Source organism: Macrobrachium nipponense, chromosome 8 (assembly GCF_015104395.2).
Source record: "Macrobrachium nipponense isolate FS-2020 chromosome 8, ASM1510439v2, whole genome shotgun sequence".
Classification (NCBI taxonomy): domain Eukaryota; kingdom Metazoa; phylum Arthropoda; class Malacostraca; order Decapoda; family Palaemonidae; genus Macrobrachium; species Macrobrachium nipponense.
Window position 1 is genome coordinate 117,389,468 of NC_087203.1, and position 23,900 is coordinate 117,413,367.

At 38.3% G+C, this 23,900-nt stretch overlaps 2 protein-coding genes across 4 annotated transcripts in view; both read right to left on the reverse strand.

Annotated features, from left to right (window-relative positions):
* LOC135222993 (secretion-regulating guanine nucleotide exchange factor-like) overlaps positions 1-13,180 on the reverse strand; it is a 33,787-nt gene extending 20,607 nt beyond the window's left edge. Inside the window, exons 1-3 of one of the 2 annotated variants that reach the window (XM_064261502.1) lie at positions 12,995-13,180; positions 10,882-10,967; positions 8,464-8,607 (exon numbers count right to left, since the gene is read on the reverse strand). In XM_064261502.1, the coding sequence (XP_064117572.1) occupies positions 8,464-8,607; positions 10,882-10,950 (213 nt within the window). In that variant the 5' untranslated portion in view covers positions 10,951-10,967; positions 12,995-13,180. Of the gene's footprint in view, positions 1-8,463; positions 8,608-10,881; positions 10,968-12,715; positions 12,924-12,994 lie in introns of those variants that run through there. The other variant, XM_064261501.1, reaches the window with a different exon arrangement.
* Positions 13,181-16,906: 3,726 nt separating this feature from the next.
* On the reverse strand, positions 16,907-21,211 carry LOC135222994 (mucin-2-like). Of its 2 annotated transcripts, XM_064261503.1 has the most exons (4): positions 21,062-21,211; positions 18,594-20,290; positions 17,620-17,750; positions 16,907-17,161 (listed from the first exon to the last, which is right to left on the reverse strand). In XM_064261503.1, exons 1-4 carry the CDS (start codon positions 21,141-21,143, stop codon positions 17,050-17,052), a joined length of 2,022 nt encoding a protein of 673 aa, XP_064117573.1. In that variant the 5' UTR covers positions 21,144-21,211; the 3' UTR covers positions 16,907-17,049. The 2 variants fall into 2 exon arrangements, with proteins under 2 accessions (XP_064117573.1, XP_064117574.1); XM_064261504.1 differs by lacking the exon at positions 17,620-17,750.
* Positions 21,212-23,900: the final 2,689 nt, after the last annotated feature.

Genomic DNA, 23,900 nt, shown 5'->3' on the forward strand with positions numbered 1-23,900 from the left:
CCCTTGTTCGAAAGCTTACGACCTATCCAGCTGCCGCTAGTACCTTCCTATTGTAAAAGGACCGAAGGTTTGTATGCCGTGTCGGAACAACTTCCGATTCTTACACCATTTACGGAAGTTCTCCCACTTCCACTGGTACACTTTGATAGTTGATGGCCTTCGTGCTCTTGCAACTGCCTTTGCTGCTTCTCTAGAAAACCCCCTCGCTCTGACAAGTCTTTCGATAGTCTGAACGCAGTCAGACCCAGAGCGAGGGTGTTCTTGTGGAACCTGTCGAAGTGGGGTTGTTTGAGAAGATCTACTCTCGTAGGTAGACTTCTCGGAGAATTCCAAACTGCCATCCAGTACCTCTTGTGAAACCACTTTTGGATTGGGCGGACAGTATGGGGCTATCAGAGTCAGCCTTGTTCCTCGACTTTCTCTGAATTTTTTTCATTACCCTTCTAAAATCTTGAACGGGGGAAATGCGTACGCATCTAGACCCGTCCAATCTAGTAGGAAGGCATCGACTGTGACTGCCAAGATCCCGGGTCCGGGATTGGAGAAACAATAGTTCGGTAACCTCTTCGTCACTGCGGTAGCGAAAAGATATTCCACTACTGGTGTGCCCCAGAGCTTCCACAGTCTCTGGCATACTTGAAGATGCAACATCCACTCCATGGAAAGCACTTGTCCGTCCCTGCTCAACAGGTCGCTCTGACGTTCTTTCTCCTTGAATGAACCTGGTGAGCAGGGTGACGTTTTCTCTGCCAAGTTGCCAAAGGGACTACCGAGTGGTTTTCCTCCTTGTGTTTTCGTATACATGCCAGAGCTGTGGTATTGTCCGCGTTGATCTGCACCACTTTGCCGCTGATCCACGGTCTGAACGCTTTCAGAGCCAAGAAGATCGCCATCAGTTCCTTCCTGTTTATGTGCCATGCTTCTCTTCTTCGTTCCAAAGGCCTGACTCTCGAGGGCCCAGCGTCGTCCCCAGCCTGCGTCTGATGCGTCGGAAAAATAATATCCGGTCTGGGTTCCTCTGCTGGAGATGACGTACCCTCTGACAACCTCCCCGGAACTAGCCACCACTTTAATTCCTCCTTTATCTTTGAAGGAATTGGAAACCGGAAGGAATCTGGTTGCGATCTTCTTGGCCAGACTTCGTTCAGAAAGAACTGTAAGGGCCTCATGTGAAGTCTCCCCTAGTGAAATGAACCGCTCTAACGAAGAGAGTGTCCCCAGCAGGCTCATCCACTCTCTAGCCGAGCATTGGTCTTTCAATAGGAATTCTTGCACTTTCCGCAGGCACATGGTCTGCCTTTCGGGTGACGGAAAAGCCCGAAAAGTCACTGAGGATATCAGAATCCCAAAATAAACTAGCTCCTGAGAGGGGATCAACCGTGACTTTTTCAGGTTTACCATCAGACCCAGCTGCTGAGTTAACTCCAATGTGATGTTCGTGTCCTCCAGACATTGCTGTTTTGATTGTGCTCTTATGAGCCAATCGTCGAGGTAGAGAGAGACTCTGACCCTAACCTTAAACAAATGAAGCCACTTCGCCCACATTCGACATCATTCTTGTAAAAACAAATTGAGGAGCCGTGCACAGACCGAAGCAAAGGGTGCTTTGAATTGATAAATCCTGTCCTGGATCACGAATCTCAAAAATTTCTTTTTGGACCTTGGATTGAATCGGAATATGGAAGTACGCATCCTGAAGGTCCAGCGTTACCATCCAGTCCCCTGGTCGTACCGCTAGCCAGTACTGAATCGTTCGTCTCCATCGTAAACTTGGTCTTTTCTACGAACAAGTTTAGCTGACTTACGTCCAGTACTGGGCCTCCAACCCCTACTGATGACTTCGGTACTAGAAACAGACGGTTTGTAAAAACCTGGGGATTAATGATCCAGAAACAGGTTCTATGGCCCCCTTTTCTAACATGCTGACAACTTGATGCCAAAGAGCCCTCTCTCTTCTCTAAATCGATTGTCTGTTAAAGAGCCCCTAGGGCTCTCGGGAGGCTGTAGCGAGAGGTGGTTTCTTGAGAGAGGGGATCTTGTATCCTTCCTTCGCTACCTTTACAGACCAAAGGATCCGCTCCTTTGCTTACCCAGACTTCCCAGAAGTCTAAAAGTCTGGCCCCCACACAAGTCTGGAGGACTTCTGACTCATTGCTTGGTTGGGAGGTTTTCGAACCTCTTTTGGCTGGAACTCTTTTCCCTCTAAATGCTGGTCGGGAAAAAAGTCCTACCCCGAAAGGGCTGCTGTGATGTTCTTGTATCCTTCGGAGTCTTCTTCATTACATTAGCAGGTAAATACTTCCTTACAGAAGACGTTAGTAGATCCTGAGTAGCCTTCTGAGTGAGGGAGAGCGAGATGTCCTTAATGATATCCTGAGGGAAGAGCTGTCCTGAAAGAGGAGAGAACATCAACTCCGACTTTGCGCATTCGAGACTCCTTTAGCAGCGAACGAGCACAAAGATGTCTTTTCTTCAAAACGCCTGCTGTAAAAAGTGAAGCCAATTCATTAGCTCCATCTCTCAAGGCTTTATCCATACAGGACATGATACTTCTCGGTAACTCGATTCTGACGAATCTTCCATCTCTGAAGTCCGCGCCAGGGCCCCCAACGACCAGTCAAGAAAATTAAAAACCTCAAAAGTCCGATAGATACCTTTGAGTAAATGGTCGAACTCTGACGAAGTCCACCACACTTTGGCTGAATGTAAAGCATGTCTACGGGAGCTGTCCACTATGTTGGAAAAAGTCTCCCTGGGAGGAGGCAGGAAACTCCCAGGCCAAGACTTTCCCCCGTAGCATACCAAACACCAGACTTAGAAGCCAACTTGGCCGGAGGAAAAGCAAAAGAAGTCTTCCCGACTCTCTCTTCTCCTTCCAACCACTCATTTACGCGTTGAAGGGCTTTCTTGGCCGGAAATAGACAAAGTCATTTTCAAAAAACGACGATTTCTTGGTTGTCTTCGTCTTCGAAAATTGAGACAAAGGCGATGGCGGACCTGAAGGCTGAAAATCTCCTTCAAACAAAGAAAGAAGGCACTCTGTTAGTCTCTTGTAGTCCGAGGAAGGAGCTTCCACATTCTTGTCCTCTCCGCACTCTCCACACATTCTTCCTCCTGCGAAGAAATATCTTGAAAACCAAGATCCTGATGACTCTCCAAAGCGGGATCCTTAAGCAGAGCCTGCTTAGAGAGCGAATGCGGAGCTGTCTCCTTGTAAAACTCCTCTCTTCCTTGTCGAGAAAAAGTTTCGACTTGCTGCGCCTGCGTCCTGCGTCCTCTTGAACGTATGCGTCCATCACTCTTCTCTTGCGTCCTGCGTCCTGCACTGCTTCGTCCTTCTTAGGGATGCACTGGCGTCCTGGCTTGTGCTGCACGTCCTGCGTCCTCTTGGAGGACTTAACTGGGAGAGACGAGTCCTTACGTTCTAACCGAAGGTTGTTCGGGCTTCTCCTCATGATTGGACAATCACTGCTAATCTCTCCTGCATGTCCCGCAGAACTTCCTTCGTCTCCGCTTCCTTACGAGACTCCTGAGATGAGGAGATCGAGGGACGCACCGGGCTAACACGGAGAGGCGAGCGAACCTGCGGTCTACGCAGTGGAGTTCCTCTAAGCGGAGAAACACCTCACCGCACCGCTAGAAACTTCAAACTGACGAGAAATCCTCTTCCTTTTGATAGGGATAACTTCTTCATCCTCCCGATGAAAAAATCTCAGGGGCTACTCCACCCTTCTTGATCAACAGCCCTTTTCATCCTGTGATGACGACGGAAAGTATGACCTCTTGATGAGGACGCGATACTTCCGCGAAACGCATACTCCTTCCTGACGCCGAACTATCCGATGAATAACGGCACTTCCCAGTATCGCCTTTTCCATGGCGTACTGCTGCAGCCTGGGAAGCAACAGGACTGCCTGAAGGGACGACTGATCGCGAGTAAACCCCTCTCGCCTCCCTTCGACTGTCGACATGCCTTCTCCCTTGGGTCTGGGGAGCTTGACAGAGGTCTCGGTCTAGGAGCACGAGAGGGACGATCAGGCGCCCATCCACAACACTGTCACTAAACACTTCCACTTTGTCTGTTAATCGTTTAATTTGATCTCCCATGGACGCAAGGGCAGCGAACACTTTCACTATTTGTGGATCAGTAGTATCCTCAGATACAGCAACGGGCGCAGGAGAAACCTGAGGGGAAGGTGCTACGTCTACATGTGAATGAGCTGGAGAAGACACATGCAAAGATTCATTCCCAAAGGCTTACTCGAAGACCCGATCTCTCACTCCTAGACAGATCTTCTAACCCGATCTTTTTCTAATCTCTCAACATACTTCATAAGAGCCTTCCACTCTTTCTCATTCAGACACTGACATTCATTGCACCTATTGTCCCACGTACATACAAACTCCCGACACTTCTTACAAATAGTATGTGGATCTACCGATGATTTCGGCAGTCTCACCTTACACCCTTCTTTCAACATAAACTCTAAAACATATTCCTGAATCAGACATACTAAATCAAAATCCAAACCAATGCGATTGCCACGCTAACTTCGTGAATACGATACCAATATCCAAAAAGTCAGTCAACGAGCAGGAAATTCTATCAGAGAACCAACAACGATGTTGCCGGTTCGGCTGGCAGAGAAAATCTGAGGAAAACGGGAATAGTTCCAAGTACCAGCGCCACAGGGAACGGGGTGGCCATCACCTGAACTACCAGTGTACTAGCGGTTGCCGCGAGTTTTGAAATTCTGCCAGTGCGTCAAGAGGATAAGCTATATATATACCTGCCAGGTAAGTGTCATGCATAAAAATTAATATTTGAAAATTAGTAAATCAGTTTTGTATCATAAAAATGTATTTAGTCATGAAAATAAACATCAAAATACACTAATTAGTGATTATTTTCGTTGGAAAATTCCGCGAATGGGCGAGTCCGTCCGCGAATAATTTCTAGATAGGTTCCAAAGAAAAATCCGCGAATCCGGAGAACGCGAATACGGGGGGAACACTGTAAAACAAAGAAAAAACTCATCCTGAAGCTTCCAGTTGATGTTATTCCACTATCGGTTTGTATACCGAATTCTGGTAAATGACCGGTGAAAATTGAATAACTGCTGCCGACACCAGACGTTTACACCAGGAGTCGCAGAAATGGAATGAGCTAATTGGCGTGTGTTCCTAACCTTCTCGCTAGGGGGGGGGAGACTGTGTCACCTACACACTTACCGGTGTCGCTACCGCGAATTTTGAATCTATACTGCTGCGAATAACAGAAAAACTATAGCTATGTAATTACTGGGTAAGTTGCATAATTAAAATTAGGAAACAATATCAATTATAAAGGAATAAACTTAAAATGCAACCTATATTATGCACATGTAAGGTTACTACATAACGTGAATGCCACAAAGTTCAAAATACTTTCCATTTAATTACTGATGAAATTTGGAGCTCAACTGTGTTAATTCTCCCTCTATTATTAAATTCTTGATACAAGTTTGGATAATATTCAATCATCTGTGGCCCATTTAATATTTTCTAGAGTTGATGCATCTATTTTTTTTCTATTCAGGTAGTTTTTCATACCATCAAGGTACAAATGTCTAGACAGTTTGGAGAGAAAAGGGGCATCGGTTCCCTTGTTTCTACATTTGTAATAGTTAATGAAATTTATTAGCATCGCCTGCAAAACTATGTACATCTTGCACTGCACAGTGCTATCTCTACCTAATGGAATCACCCACTAAAAATGTTTGTTTTGATGATACAGGCGGCCCGCGGTTAACGGCGCAATCACTCAACGGCGAATCGGTTTTACGGCGGTCGTCAAAAAATATTCATTAAAAAAATAAGGCATTTTAAAGGTATCTTTACGGCACAAATTTCAGTTAACAGCGCCGCTAGCGCCGTTGTCTAACGAGTTCATACATATGTAGAAATGTCGTTCAGACCATAAAGGTTATGCAAATTATATTAACAAATTTTATGGAGAGTTATTACGTAGGTATTAGGGTAAAATATATGCCTCTGACGCTGTTCTATGCCGAAAATATCGAGTTACATAAGTGCAAATTTAGCTATGGAGGTGTCGATTCATAATTGTTCATGCTTTTGTTTAAAATGTGGTGTGAAAAATGTATTACGTGAAAGGCATTTTTATTTCTGTACAGAAATATGATACAAAGGCAGCTTTTGAAACTGCCCTTTCACGATAGCAAATACGATGTTTTTTCATGTTCTTTCTTGTAAGCCGCCGCCTGCCGCTCTTCCGAAAATATCGATTTAAAAAAAGTGCAAATTAGCGATCGATGTGTCGATTTTATAAATGTTTATGCTTTTATGTTTAAAATGTGAATGAAAAATGTATTACGAATAGGGTATTTTTATTTCTGTGCAGAAATATGATAAAAAAGGCAGCTTTTGAAAACTCCCCTTCAAGTTATCGACTACGATGTGTTTTCAAGTTCGTTCTTGTATGCCGCCGCGGCATACAAGAACGAACTTGAAAAACACATCGTAGTCGATAACTGAAGGGGAGATTTCAAAGCTGCCTTTTTATCAAATTTCTGCACAGAAATAAAAATACCCTATTCGTAATACATTTTCATACACATTTTAAATAAAATAAAAGCATAAACATTATAAAATCGACACATCGATCGCTAATTTGCACTTTTTTTGCCGCCGTCTGCCGCTCTTCCAAAAAATATACGAGTTAAATAAGAGAGAGAGAGAGAGAGATGTAGGAGAGAGAGCGAGAGAGAGAGAGAAAAGTGCAAATTTAGCGATCGATGTGTCGATTTTTCAAATGTTTATGCTTTTATGTTTAAAATTGTGTGAAAATATATTGCGTAAAGGTATTTTTCATTTTTGTACAGAAATAAGATACAAATTAAGGCAGCCTTTGTAACTACGCTCCCACGTTGTCAGGGGATGGTTTTTCATGTCGTTCTTGTCCGCCAGTTCCGAAAAATGCATTGTGTTATTTTATTAATTATGCATCTTTTCCATAAATCCTTTAAAAAGTTATACATTATTGTATGTATTCTCATAGTATTGTATTTTAAAATACTACGGCAAACTTAAGCCCGTATTCCGCGGAGCGGCCAATGTTGTGGTTTGAAATCAGCTGATGAATACGAGTCTGTTTCACCATAACGCAATTCTGAGCGAATGCTCTTGCTTCTAGTTAGCATAAACGAATATGTAGATACTTGACTTATATGAGACAAAGTTATTTTTCCTTATACAGCGTGTTTTTAGGTGGAAATATTTATTGAATATGCCTCGTTGTGAATGTGAACTACTATTTTTTCGTTAACAGTTTACGTTGGCGGCATGTTTATTGCGTAACAAATTACGTGATTCCGTTCGCAATACGTAGTCCTTTATATCATCGTAATACGAACTTTACGTTATTTATCTTATATCGGCGTGAAACCAACAGTAAAATGTGTTCTTTCAAGCACAGTAGTTTTGATTAAAATTATTTTATCCCAATTTTATCTATGGTTGTGTGTGATGGCAGACGTTTACTGCAGTTTTATCCTTGTTGCCGATGTACGATAATAGTCATTAGCAGCTTGAACAGTTTTCTCAGCTTCAGTCATAATTAGGTTTAAATTTAACGGTATATTTCCCGATTGATCTTTAATCTATATTGATCTCTGATCTATAGCGAATAAAGTTATTACATTAAGATATCTCAGTTCTATTCTATACATAACGCCATTTATAACAAATACGGTAATGTTGCACTGTAGTACGATGATCGAAATACAAGCCAAACAGATGTTATCCAGTTCGGTTGTACTTAGAAAAAAAAAAAAAAAGTCGTTTCTCGTTAGGTTGTTCATGGTTGTACACGTTCACGCAACGAGTATAACGTTAAAACCATACTTTCACCATTCTCTTTTGCTGTTATTGAACTTATGTAACTAGAAGATGGATAAAGTTAGGCCATTGTAATTTGATCTCTCATAAAATCGAACTATCAAGACTAATGATCGTAACCTGAACACTACAGATACCTGTACACTGTATAAACTTTATTATATCTTTACATACTCTAGACACCCACATGTACTGTACAGTAAATTCTATAGTACTATACTGCATAAATATAATTTTACTTATTGTGCCGTTGTGGGATTACGGCGCCTTTGACTGGGTCTAGAGTTTCGAAAGAAGGTGTGCGGCGGCCGTAGGCTTTAAAATCGCTCAGCGTCGAAAATCGCTTGGCGTCGGTGGCCAGGAACGGAAACCCCTGCCGCTAACCGAGGGCCGCCTGTATTCTAATTTATTGTTTTGATAATTGACAAATGTTGTAACTTACAAAATTTGTAAGTCAAATTGTCATCACTCAAGGGATATCTGTAGTACAGTATCTGTAGTACACAGCTTCCAACTTCTATGTAAAAAACTCACACTATAACATCAAAATAAAATACTTCTAACCTGTCCACAGGTATTCCATCCAGCACCAAAGAGTCTTCCCTGAGCAGTAAGCAAAAAGGTATGTCCACCTCCTCCAACTGCCATACGAATGCTCCCCTCATTGATGTTGTCTGGAAGATCTTCGACACGTGTTGGTAAAGTAACCTGAAAGTTTAAGGATAATTAGTTTAGGTGTAGCAAAAACATATCAGATTCCCCATGTAAACAAAGAAAAACTAAAATAGTTACTTATTCATTCATAATATTTCTTATGCAGGCATGGTAGGTACTCATCCATTAGACCTTTTCATCTACATAATTTAATGCCATTAATTTGGCTCATTGAGCCTGAATGTTTCAAATTATATTAAATTCAGTATTTTCACCCAACATTCAGTGCCACAAGTCACATTTACTAATAATGGTAGTACAATTGTCATTCTTTTGATGCTGAATCTGGAAATTTCAAGTAAAATTAAATGTCATTCACCAGAACAAAGTATTACTGTAAGAAAGAAGGGTTAGCAGAATTTCACTTGTCCCCTTTGCATCACACAGTTAGAAAAGCAACAGATATTTAAGCTTATTAACATGAAAATCAATGTATTCTCCTCAAGGCTCCTGCAAGCATTATGTGTTGCGAGTCCTGAATTCCTGAATAATGAACTACAAAACATTAAAAATATAGGTATGGCCTTGTGTTAGCCAGCTCATATTTTGGAGAACTGTTGCAATATAACTACAGACATTTTACTAGAAAGGTAACAGCAAGAAAAAATTACCTGAAATTACTCGTTCTTTGTGTCATTTTATCGAATTTGAGCTATCAAATGAAACTTAAAGGTATTCAATTAAAAATATAACCTTTTTGTAAACTGCAGTAAAAGACAACTGTATAACAGATTATTCTTTATAGAGTAGCAACGTTGTTTACTAAATCCTGTGTGTGTGTGTGTGTGTGTTGAGCATTTTATTTGGGCCTGGTGAGTTAGGAATTAAATCTCAGAATAAGTTAACATAAATATTCAGGTAGCACTGGACAAAAGGAATAATGCTCTTCTTACACCAGACTGGACCCATAGCAGTAAAATAACAAGGCATAATAATATTGGCTATGGAAATCTATTCAAGTTGGTATCGACCCCATTTTACACTGTGTTCACAGTAGAATTAATAGGTAAACTAAAGGTTATCAGTACCTCTTTCTTTGTACATTTAGCCTTTGCTTTGTTAATCCAGTACCTAGTTTAGTCTACGACAGCTGCTCCTCATCTGGAGTTTACACTCAAAATGTAATAACCTTTGCAGGCATTAAATGGTTTTACATATACTGTAGTACTACTTAATCTTGTTTTGCGTTCTGTGTATACAGAGTACAGCAGTTTGTTTGAGAATGTTTCAGAATAAAGGCAAAATAATCTTGCACTCTTCATGGCCATGTACTCAGTATAATTTTGTATTTTGTTTTAATTCCCATGACTGACATCATAAACATATATACAATCACTTTCATTTATATGAACTTTGTTGAAGGCTCTGAATCACCTTTTGATAAGAGAGTTCTTGCATCATATTTATTATTTTATACAACTCCCTGTAAACTGCATTGACGTTATCCATATACCATGGAGTCTGGGTCATGATGCATCCTTTGATACTATGCAGCCTTTCAGGAAAGTGTGTAATTGGACAATTCTCACATTATACAGATATAGTCTGAAGAAGAATATTCTTATGGCACTATTAGCAACCTTTGACTTTATTCAAATCAAACTGGTACAGGGTTTTTTCTTTTGTTTATTCTGTTAAAGCACTAATCTAAATCACCTTTCTGGCCATAATAAGTAAATTAAATTTTATACATTGTATGGTCACATTAAATAAGAGTGAGGTGAATCACTAGATACACTCGTTATTATAAACTAAAAGTGACCGATTGATTATTTATAAAGTTTATAGACTGCCAAGCTGCACTGGCACACTTCCGTCCATTTAGCTGCAGTGCTTGGACAGCAATACGTACAGAGATCCAGAAAATACGGGAAATGATACACAGTACAAGACTGAAGAAAGGAAGTGGAAATGGAGGTACAGTAAAAGGCTAAAATGTGAATGCAGCTAGGAACTGTAGGGATGCTGCCAAACACACTTTAGTAATGCCTACAGTGCACCATGGGGTGCAATTATAGCGCTATCCCTCTATGGATATTACAGAGAGAATGAGGGTCATAATGATAGTGATAACTTATCAGAAGAGCATTTAGGCGAATCCACTTCACAACTTATTTTTTCCACTCCTAAATTATCTGTTATTTTTTCCACTCCTAAATTATCTGTTGAAGATTATCCTCTGCACATAAGTTTCTTGTATGAATTGCACACAAAAGGATTGTATTCATTTTCAAGTATACCTGCAAACTTATCTTTTTCTTGACTAACCTGCTCACTGACAAAGCCGAGACCTAGCTGCCCATGGCTGTTAGCACCCCAAGCATATAAGGCAGCCATCTTCAAGCACCACTCATCTGAAATAAAATTATTAAGATCAGCCAACAATTTACAATTCTCCACATAATGATTAAAAGTGAACAATCTCTGCCATATAAAGCAACGGCTCCACATAATGATTAAAAGTGAACAATCTCTGCCATATGAAGCAACGGCAATAATAAATATGTCACTTTTCGTAAAGAGACAAGAAAAAGTAAAAATTCAGCAAACACTAGTGTATTATAAAACGAGGTTTAGACTACTAGAACAGGTCTTGATGGGCAAAACTTCATTCTAATGAGCCTAGACAACTCTTACGAGGAAGAAAGTTCCATGCCTTTAAATCAGAAGACCTTGATCAAGGCAGAGTAATAGGCTTATTTGCAGTGAATGAGGGGAGATACCACCGCTCATCGATAGTCCATTCCTTGATATACAGATCAAGGAAGGAGGCAGCACTGAAGGAGTACCACAAGGGTACTGAGCTGGCAAAACAACAATCACAGGTAGCAGTGAGTTACTGTCCAGAAACAGCACTGAAAGATGGGTTGCAAAGAATATAGAGGTTTGGAAGTGTTTGTCAGTACCCCAGTAAAGCTGTCAACTAAGCAGGGGTAGGGGGTGGTAAACCACTAGCACATGCTTTGGGAGAGCTCAGAATTAGTACATGTACCCCATCCTCCCTGTGGTTTATGTATGAACAATGACTACAAATGGGGACAAAGCAAGAGTTTTAAATACACTTCTTTGAGCAGAATACAACGAAAATTACTTTAAATTATTAGCACTAAAGTGACAACGATGGCTTTGACAGTCAGACAAATTTTAGCTATGCAGACGCCACTCACATGTACACGAGTAAACAAAACTCAAGTTGGGGCATCCCAGATTCTATAACTATTTTCCCACGAAAAATAAATATCAGAAAAATTATGAACACTTGATAACGCAGTACAAAAATCACATTTCAGCAACCATCTTTCCCAGTGCAACTAGGCAGCAGCCTGTATTTACTACAGAGGTCAAGAGCTAGGTAAACCACAGACTACTACCACGCCCCTTTAGTAAAGCAAATAATGTACCACACCCTCGGGGATGAATGTAAAAAAAAAATTAAAAGAAAGTAAATATCTTATATACACATAAAAACAAGACATGAAAACATCAAGAAAAACAGTAAAGGATAAATGACCCAGCAACAACATAGCAGCTACCGGTCCCGGAATGTGGCCACCTTCCCGAAGAAGTGCTTGAATTTGCTGCCGATGGCCGCTATGCCACCACTCGGTCATTTACCCTAGATGATAATTACCAAAAATACATAAACAAAAGGCAACCCTAACCTAAGCATGGCAGTAGTGAATTGGTGTATACATACTAGTATACTAAAGGCACAGAAAAGCCTAGGCCCTAAATAACTACTTTGACCCAAGTATTAGGGTCTTGCAAGCATACTAGCATTCATGAGGACATTAAACTTCGAGGACAGCATAGGGTATGGTAGCCTAGGCCCACGGGCTCTACAACTACCATGGGCTACGCCGCACCATAGAAAACCTAACCTAGCTACATAGGAGACATTATTGAGGTAAAATGACAAAAGAACTGCCATTGTTCAAACGTAAAATGGAAACTAAAGAGATGTACAGGCCTACGCAAGCCTGGTGTACCATGGCATAAGGGGATAAGCCTAGGATACGCATGCAGGCCTAGTGTCCGCCCAGAACACCTTTCCCCTCCCCCTTCAAAAAGAGAGAGAAAAAAAAGAAAAAAACAGGCCTACACTTGACCAAAAATGACGTCCTCGAGGCAAGATGACAAAGAGATGGCAGGCAGACGCATGGACGTAATATTAATGTTAGAACTGCGAGACGTTCGTCGAGGGGCAGATGCCCATGCCAAGCCCATATACCTAGGCCTTGGTAAGTACGTACGTCGTACCTGCCTCGTAAAACAAAACCAAGTCGCACGAACATTAACCTTAATGTCTAAAAGGGAGCACCCGCTCGATAGGGATGTCATTTTACTGCACAAAACCTCCAATATAATTTCCAACACTCACTGTTGCAATCACACACACGTAGGCCTATAATCCTGCTGAGATCATATCTCGGAGACGAGCACTGCTGCAATCAAATAGTAACCGTATAGACGGAGAGCATAAGGGCGTGGTTTGCTTAGTCTCTCCTCTGAAACGACCACGGCTTCAACTACGAGCTGTGTAGGCCATCTGTTTACATGGGCGTTCGAGCGCCAGTTAAACTTATTCATTTCATTCGTCTGTCAGGGTGAACGATATTTAGCTGTGGTATTGCAAGTATTTTAATCACTAATTATTTGATGGTGTAATTTTATCCCGTAATTTAATTATTCATGAATTAAAAACCGATTTTAATGTTTACGTGGTCATTCGAGTGTGGGTTAAATTGTTGAATTCTGTTTTAGTTCGTTTGTCAAGATGATGAGTATTTTGTTGTATACTTTTATTCGTTTGTCAAGATGTAATGTCTATATTTATATTTAATTTTTATCATCGTTATCATGATATTATTTTATTATTTGTGTATTATGAATTAAAACGCTGGTTTCAATGTTTACATGGTCATTCGAGTGCGAGTTAAATTTTCTTTTTCATTTGTTTGTGAAGATGATAAGGATTTTGTTATTTGTCAAGATTTTATATACACTATTATTTTTATATTTTTGACGTCATAGTATAATTATGTTATGAATTAAAACGCTTATGTCAATGTTTACATGAGCATTCACATATGCGCTAATTTTTTTTCATTTTGTCTAGATGATGAGTATTTTGTTTTAAGTATGTCAAGGTGATGTATATATTTTTTTATTTTTTTTTATTAATCGGCGCCAAGATATAACTATTGTGAATGAGAGCAACAGTTTTAGTGATTTCATGGTCATTCGAGTGTGGATTATATTACATTTTTTACGTCTGTCAAAATGATATATATTTTAGCGTTGTTATAATAAGCGTCACGATATAATTTTATTGTTTCTGAATTAAAACACCGATTTTATTGTCTTAAGTAAATAACATTATACCAAATAACATTATACCATCTGTCTACAAGGTCATTCGATTGTGAGTTAAAATTGCTGTCATAAGTCTGTCAAGATAAGTATATTTATTATTTACGAATTGAAACACTTTACATGTGCATTCGAGTTTGGATTAAATTATGTTTTTCGTTCACTTGTTAAGATGATAAGTATATTGGTAATAGATGGAATCGTACTAGTGATATGATCTTGTTATTTATGAATTAAAAGACCATTTAATTTTTGTTTTAAACATCATTGAAATTTTAATAAGCTCGTACCTACGTATATGACATTCGCTCACTCGTACTCCACTGATCTCTATTTTATAACTCCCAATCTGTGGAAGATTCGAACATACGTTGCATTAAGCGTTCAAATTACGAGAGTATTTAACGTCCATTAAAGACATTTTTATTTCATGTTGCATAGAGTCTATGCGTCTAATCCCCTCAGACAATGTTGAGCTAAAACTAGGTCTTGCAACACTTTTGCAGATGTGAGTGATCTACTTTTATTTTAGTTGCCTATGGACTCATTTTATTGGTTTATACGTAGCTTTATGGCTTCGTTTTTTTTTGTTATCTGAGTCTCGTTTTTTTTAAGAATTCCCTTGAAAAATTCCATGGTTACCAGGATTCGATGAGCTACCGTTGCACATGTATAATGTTTACTGTTTGCATCGTTTCTCGTTTATCGTCAGCTGAATTTAAACATGTTTATTTGCGAAATAGCAGTTTTACTTTTCAAAACTTGCGAAATGTTACAATATGTGCTCACTTTGACAGTATCCCTTATTTTTGGATAACTAGTATTTTATTATTTTCTCGTGTCCGGGATATTTCCCCAAACGCCAAGACGTCTGGCGTCACTTAGACCTGAATGTTAATAGTGACCAATTACTGATCAGCATGACAAAGTCAGCTCTGGGTTGGTGCCAATGATCTGATTGCCCCCGGGTCGTAAATAAAGTCTGCTTTATCTCATGAAATTAACTGGATCCATTTATTATAATGATAATGATTTGGAAGCAAGAGTGCAAGAAATAACCTAGACCTATCTTTTGTAGACGATAGTAGGTCACTTATTTATGGATATAATAGTCTACAGCTGTTATTTCTAAATTATTGCCTAATGAAAGCTGTTAAACAGCTTCAAAAACAGCCATATGGTAGGTTACCTTAACGGCCATTTAAGACTTAACTGTCTTCGGTAAGCGTTCTTCACCCTGATACTTGTCATTCTAAGCAATTTCTCATTTGCTTTGTACTCGTTCAGACAAACAGAACACGTAAGCTCACACATTCCTGTGGAATATACGTTGCTTACATGAAAAAAAGAACCAGTTTTTTAATTGTTACTTAATAGATTTCCATACCTTAATCGTATTGTGATGGCGGGCTGGGTTGTTGTGTATAGGTCTACTTTGTACTATATTTTGGTTACACTCCTTATGGCATAGATTTTACTGAAACACATTTTTTAAATGAAGGTTGTACTTTACTTTAGCACGGGAAGCTTGGGGAAAAACACAAACAAAAACATTTCTTTCAGGCACCGTGGATGCCATAGGCCTAGAATGCTCATTAAGACATAATTTATGAGCTGTCAAAGCACACATGGCTTGCTCAGATCCAGCCAGTATCTGTATATCTTTAGTTACAATGCATTTCCTTTTGTTATTAGTTGTTGTTCCAGAGTTTTCCCTCAACCCGTAACACTTGGTTAAGTGATAAACCTCGTGGGCCTAATAAAACTTTATGTAAATTTAGCAAATGCTCTCGTCAGTTGTATGATTACCAAGGCGGTAGAAAGACAACGCGCTACTCTGTATTTAGACTTTATTTCTCACATAGAACATGTTTTTTTTTTTCCTTCACCAAAATGGGAAATGTAAAAATCGAACCAAGTGAACGATTAGTTTATATGACTGAGGGGGGGAGGGGGTTTGAAGTGTTGAATATGCGTGGAGGCGTGTTTGTTTAGTTGCTAGATCATATTTTATATTTATTCATTTATTTATTTTGATATCGGGCGAAAACTGGTATTTTTGGATTCAGGAGCAAAATAACGAATATTTTGAGGAGTCTGATCGAGGGTAGTTTTCTGCTGCCACGAAAACCTGTTATATATATATATATATATATATATATATATATATATATATATATATATATATATATATGTGGAAGCTTCATGTGTAGGTCTGTGCTCTCTTACATGCACTTAGGACAGTACCTTTTGCTATTAAATCCAAATAAAAAATAAAAAGAATGATTTTGATAGATTAGAGTCACTAAGTATGAATGAACCTATCTTAGAAGTTTAATGCTTGTTACTAAAGGGGATAAAGATGGAATTTGTTTGGACTTAGAAGAATTGAATAGTGCTGTGAAAAGTCCCCCGTTATTCCGTGAACAGCGTTGAAAAATATTGTAACTAGCAAAAGAAAATCTAAATCCTTTGGGCACTTGATTGTAAGCAAGTTCTTTCATTGTATGCCATCTAGTTCTGAGGTTTATGAACAGGCCATGATAGAATTGCTAAGGATTTGAATATGCTGTTTGGTGCCAATGAGAAAGTTTTGGTGGCAAGCACAGACAACAGCCGTACACTTAATCCAGATAATTTCGAAATAGCATTCTCTTTAGGTAAGGCAACATGGCAACATCCCAAGGTCTGAGTAGCATCTGAGTAAGGCAAGTAGAGCATGTGAGACAGTGAGAGACTGTCACAGCGCGCGCGCGCACGCACACACACACACAGAAGTGGGCGGGGCCAATGGATAGATGGTCACTTGACATATCTGTCTTTGCAGTTTGTAGATAAGCAATAATCGTCCCTTAAATGTCTTACGATGACGACACTTGTTGACAAGCACCGTTTTCTTCGTATAAAAAATCGATTAATAATAACACTCCAGTTTATGGGGTTTAAATGTCCTTACAAATAAACAAAAAACGCTCTTTAAAAGCTTTTTTTTATATGAAAAGTGAAATGTGGCTTCAAATACCCTTAAAATAAACAAAAAATAGTCTTTAAAATGAGTCTCGTTCACTCGGACCTGGTGTGAACCTCCCCTAGACTCATCGCCTGGGCGTTGTCCTGGTATCTGGTGTTCTCAAACTGTTCAGGATCACCCGTAGGGTTGGCAGAGCGTCTTGACCTGAAATTGTGGGAAAAGGATGGAGACAGTTTAATAATAATAATAATAATAATAATATAATAATAATAATAATAATAAAGTGAAAACCCATAATCCTAAAGCTTTTCGTCGTCGTGACCATGGTTCTTGCGCCCCCAGTTTACACAAATCAGAAATCAAATACGCTTATCTGCGTTTCATAGATTACTCAAGGAAATCCCCTGATATAGGCCTGATCAGTCTATTGTCATTGTTAATCTTGTAACTGAATTTAGAGGATTTCATTCTTCATATTGTGTACATCTTTGGTATAAAATATATACATATTTATGTGTAATATATATATATGTATATATATATATATATATATATATATATATATATATATATATATATATATAATATAATATATATATATATATTATATATATATATGAGTTAACTCGAACGATCTTCATTATTATACTTCGCATTCATACCTGCCATTGCTTTTGGGAATCTTGAACCGACTTGACCAGGGCCGAATGAACGCTATGATTAGGGCTACCAAGACCGCGACGAATAACAGGGAAAGCATCACTATAGTCACGACCAACTCCTGCTCGTCTTTCTGAAAAGGAAATATAAAGAAGATATTTTATAACCTCTCTCGAAGGTTTGAGAATATTATCGTACATATGTTTAAAGACGTGCTATAATAAGGTGTGATTCCTCTTTGTAAAACGGAAACACACTGACATTTATTATTATTATTATTATTATTATTATTATTATTATTATTATTATTATATATTATTATTATTATTATTAAAATATATTGCTATGTAAAAATATAAAACAAAGACTTTCAAGCACCTGAACGGTGTTCCTCATCAGTGTAACGTTAAAATGTAAAAATTTTTAACAATTTGTTTTCACGAGACTGCGAATTTCTTAACCATTATTATTATTATTATTATTATTATTATTATTATTATTATTATTATTATTATTATTATTATTATTATTATTATTATTATTATTATTATTATTATTATTGTTAATAGTTAGAAGATAAACCCTATTCATGCGGAACAAGCCCACCAAAGGGGCCTCTGACTTTAAGAAATTCAAGCTTCCAAAGAATATTATAGTGTTCATTCGAAAGAAGTAACCGAAGGTAATGGGAAACAGAAAGAAGGGATTAGTTATTAGAAAAGAAGTAAATTAACATATTAATAAATAAACAGATGGAAATATAATTAAACAATTAGGATAGCTGGTGCATATATATGTATACGTATATATATTAACTATTCATTGACTAATTGTTTACAACATGACTGGCGAAATTCGCCCCCCCCTAAAAAAAGTAACTATTTCCAGTTGATAAACTACAAAAAACAACAATAACACAGAAAACAGCAAATAATCAAATAATAATCACCCCTGTATGATTAAAAAAGTAACTAACCTCTGCTTCATCAATCTTTTCTTTGATGGTCTCTTCAGAGGTCTGGGCAACTTTCTTGACAGAAGCCACTTGGGCCAAATCACCAGAGCTGACATTCAGTTGACCAACTTCTTCAAATTCTTTTCCTTCTAGAACTAAGCCGTCTAGTAAACTAGCCGACTGCTCTAGTTCAAAAGCGTGCGTGTGGTCAGCATTTCCATCGTCGATCTGCAGCATAATTTGTTGCATCGCCTGCACAACAGCAGTTGTTTCGTTTCTCCATGATGCGGGTGTCTTAGGTGTTGTGGAAACTGTGGCCTGTGTCGTACTCGTGGTCATCACTGTAGGAGAGGGTGTACTTAATCTAGTTGTTCTCTCTGATGTGGTTGTTTGAGTTGTTCCAGCTGATGTGGTTGCTGCAGTTGTTTTTCCTGGTGTGGTTATTTTAGTTGATTTAGCTGATGTGGTAACTTTAGTTGTTTTTCCTGGTGTAGTTATTTTAGTTGTGTCAGCTGATGTGATAACTTTAGTTGTTTTTCCTGGTGTGGTTATTATAGTTGATTTAGCTGATGTGGTAACTTTAGTTGTTTTTCCTGGTGTAGTTATTTTAGTTGTGTCAGCTGATGTGGTAACTGTAGTTGTTTTTTCAGATATACTTTTTGTAGTTGTTTTATCTGATACGCTTTTTGTAGCCTTTTTATCTGATGTGTTTATTTTAGTTGTTTCCTCCGAATTATTTGTCTTTTCTTCTTTCTCCATAACTTTCCATGTCGATAGTAACCATTTCAAATTAATAACGAATTGATCCTTTGGTGATGATTGAAACTGATTATTCAATCCAGTTATCAGTGAGTTTTTGACACTGGACAATAATTCCCCAAAGGTAGAATCACTCAGATTGCCAGCTGTTGCCATGTCTAAGTTTGTCAGAGCTGGAGACAGACCTTCTTGACCAGATACCTTGATCGTCTTGTCATGAAGTAGTTCTTTCATTCTTTGGAAACTTTTTTCATTTCCTGATATGGAAAATCCAGAGGCACTGTTTTCACTGCCAACTAGAAGAGGGTGTACTAAGTTTCTGAGGGTCGTTTTCAAGAACGACCCCGGTGACAGACGATATAAGGAAGATATTGAAACCAGAGCTTCATTCCTTGCGTATTTCTTAGTCCTTAAGATTTCTCGGATAAATGAAGCCATTGGTAAAAGAGAATTTGTATCTATAGGAAGCTCGTTGAGTAGCGTATTCTGAGCCGGTGTTGAGGAACTTACACCTGCAGAAGTTCTCTTAATAGACACAGAATGTGGACTTGTGGAACTGTTAGATGTTGGAAGGATCGTGGGAGGCAAAGCACTTGGTCTGTTGGTAGAAGGTTCAATTGTTGAAAATGACGGAGTATCAGTAACTGTCAATGATGAACTTATTGTTTCCTGTGATGACTCTGTAGGCTCTGAGGATGTAGATGTAGTCTCCGAAAGGTGAGTAGTTGGTCCTTTGGTGGAAGTTCCACTTGTTGAAAATGACGAAGGAGTAGCAGTAGATGTTAATAATGAGCTACTTGTTTCCCGTGAAGACTCTGTAGGCTCTAAGGACGTAGATGTCGTCTCAGATGTTGTTGTTCCAATGACCGTCTCGATCAGATTGTAGAGATCATCTAGGGATTTTTCAGCGTGGATAAGGGCGTCGTCTACCTCTCTCAGTCTCTGCAGTGTTCCAAAGACTGCAAAGTTTCATGCAATGGTTTAGTTGTATCATGGTAAATTTATACTTGCTTTTATTCAGGTGCTATAAGCGTGTACTGTAAGTAATGCAACTCTCTCTCTCTCTCTTCTTCTCAAAAAAAAAAAAAAAAGCTCCTCTCTCTCTCTCTCTCTCTCTCTCTCTCTAAGTGGACCCCGTCAAGGGACAGAACAGTGAATAAATTAATTAGTACAAAAATAACCATTGCTTACTACAAGTTATCTTATTAAGCACTGCAAACATATAAAACATGTCAACAACTTATGGCACACACCTCACAAACATGTTGAATACAAGTCAGCTTATCAATCACTGCAATAACGTGTAAAACCTGTCAGCAACTTATGGCACACACCTCACAAACATGTTGAATACAAGTCAGCTTACTAATCACTGCAGTAACGTGTAAAACCTGTCAGCAACTTATGGCACACGCATCAGAAACATGTTGAATGGAAGTCAGCTGTAACCAGTGTTACATATGTTTATCCAGCATTTTTCAAAGGTTCATTGATCCAGTCATTGCACAGAAAGCCTAAATTTCACGAAATCAAGAAACATTCTTCACTTACGGTAGTTACCGTGGTTTCAACGTGTTTGGGATATGTATGTGACAAGTTATAGACTGTGTTTGTGACATATTTGTCGTTGTGTTAAGTGTAGGACTCCCATTTTTTGCAACTCTTTCGAATAAAAAAAAATTCTTTAAATCTTACCGACACCTCAGAGACATACAAGCGAGAACACTTACCCGATCCAAGGGCTGATTTTGGAGCCACAGTTAAAGTGCTTGCTAAAATGACCACGAGGAATTCTTTCCTACACTGCAACATGGTCACTTTGTTTGTCAGCTTCACGAGAAATGTTTTTTTTTTTTTTTTTTTTTTTTTTATATTATGTGAATTCTTGGATATAGTTTTATGTTGTTACACAACTTAGCCGCTAATTACAAGTCTAGTACCAACATCCGTGTATTTATATATAGCCTGAAACAAGCAAAAATTATATTAAAAATGAAGAATGAAAAGCATGTCATTGCCTTAGGATTTGATCTGACAGAGAGAGAGAGAGAGAGAGAGAGAGAGAGAGAGAGAGAGAGAGAGAGAGAGAGAGAGAGAGAGGTGGGCTTTGGGCTTCAGTGATATATATTTTGTTATGTTTCGTCCAATTTCATCTGTTTGAGCATTAAAATGAAGAGAAAACCGTATCAATATACATTATAATGGGTCTATTTTTAAGTTTATATACGCTGATTCCACAGTTACAATAGCGTAGGTCTGGAATTAAGTCTTGTAGTGTTTCTGTGACCAGAAATCAGTGAACAATCTATAAAAGTAACTGATATCTTTTATTTAACTTGTTCTTGGCAGCCCATTCGATGTTATTCCGTAAAAGTAGGCCTATAGAATAAGAGTGGCCCAGCAAAGGCAATTTTATTATAAAAGTTTGGGCTACAACGCGTTGAATGTATGACGATATGTAGATAGGCCTATACGTACAGTGCTCAGCTACATTAATTTAGCCTTTTAAAAATATCACGTGAAGTTCACTTTTAGAATATATCTAAGCTCTCTTCAAAATATCTCTAAGCAGAAAGTATGATGGCTTTATAAACAAACTCGGTTTAAGCATGTCCATCATTCATTTCTGGCCCGGTTCGCACTTTTACTTGAAGCTTCCGTTTGAAATAACTCCTCCATGTATGTTTTCTTCACTAAATTAATGAGCGCACTGCATTCTTAAATCTTGAATCGTTGAAAAAAATATCCACACTATTGTAAAAAAAACAAAAAAAGAAAGAAAAAAAAAAATACTCAGTGTGGTGAATGACTGTACACACGCGGGTGAGTAACACCAGACTTAATGGCTCTCGCTGTAGCTGCCAGTCAGACGTGAAAACAATTATAATCATGGCACTAATTATCACAGCAGGTTATCAGCAAGTCATACAATGGGAGGCGTTTTCTGTTCTGTGGGATTCCGTGCATGTGTTAACAAGATAACATTGTCCATTGTTATTTAGCTTGTGAACTGGGCATCTACGTAGATCATTAGGCCAATGAAATAATTCGTGTTATGGTAGCCTAGGTCTGTGCGGTTCACCTCTGAGAAGAGCCCTTGTTAGTTGAAAATAAAATTTTAAACATAAAATTTCTACACTTTCCTACACGAACCTAACAATCTATATCTTTTTTTATCGCCATATTTTTCATCACCTGTAAACTGCAACGTATATTAAAGTTCTTAATACCACTCCTAACCAATGCAACAAGTGAGGCATAGTCCCTTAAGGACATTGAAAGCTTCTAGTACCATGTTGACTAGATTTTTCGGCTCAATACAAAGAGGGAATATACCTATTAGGAGGTAGTCCGGGTAATGATTACAACGTAATCGTACATATCAACATTACTATAGTATTTGATATCTTGAAAGATTAATTGGATAGATTTAAATTTCCCGATACTATATCTATGGGGTTTGAATATAATATATATTATCTGTTAACTGTTTTGAATCCAATTACGGGGTGGTCGCAGGAAACTGCGAGAAACAGTACTACAGAAAACCATATACTTATGGGAAACTATTACAAAACTAAATTCTTCATTAGTTAGGGCGAGGAGAGACTTAAACATGTTAGCGTTTAGAATTTGGTTAAATTGGTTTTGATGACAGGTTACCATTAGAAGGCTCCTTAGATAACTTGACTTGTCCCTGCTTTGTATGAAGCCAAAATTTGATGACTATGCCTAAGTAGATGTAGAAGACTATGTACGCCTATCTAATCCTGTTAACCGAGTGCAGATATAAATGAATCTCCGTGCGATGTATATTATTAACATAATAATAAAGACTATTTTTGGAACCAAAACAACCATTGTCATTGGCTGAACAAATGAGGAAAGGAAAGTTTGAACCTAAAAAATGTCCCAGATATTGGATTGCTAGTGATGATGTATATAGGCCTTCATTTTCGAGATATAATTGTATCTTATTTCGTACTGGTTTATTTCATTTCATTCGTGTTTTGTTTATCTGCAGATGTAGTTTATAAGCTGTGAAAACTGTCTAAAAAAACACTGGGGGGTGGGGGGGGGGGTGGGGGGGGGTGGGGGCTATCTAAGATAGATTGCATCCTGGAATAGAGAGGCAGTTCTTCACTGCTACTTTTCACGAGTCCTAGCAACGTAACGGACTTCGTAACTAGAATTTTCCCGCGAAGAATTGACGCATCGGACTTGAGAAAGCTCGTCTGGTGATATGCGTCAGTTTCTGCGTATATTACCTGACTGTGATCCTCTCTGATGTAATATTGCGTAATTATTTTCGTCAGAGTAAGTGTATCATTTGGTTTTATGTTAAGATATATGTGTAGAATTACTGCCAATAATGGCTAATGTTCTCATTAGAAAAAATATAGGCCTAGTGCCAATATTAGCTAATGGTCTAAGAAAAAATGTAGGCCTATATTAATATATAATGTATTCCTATATATATATATATATATATATATATATATATATATATATATATAAATACGGTATACTTCGGTGATTCAAATATATTTCATATATAATATATATAGA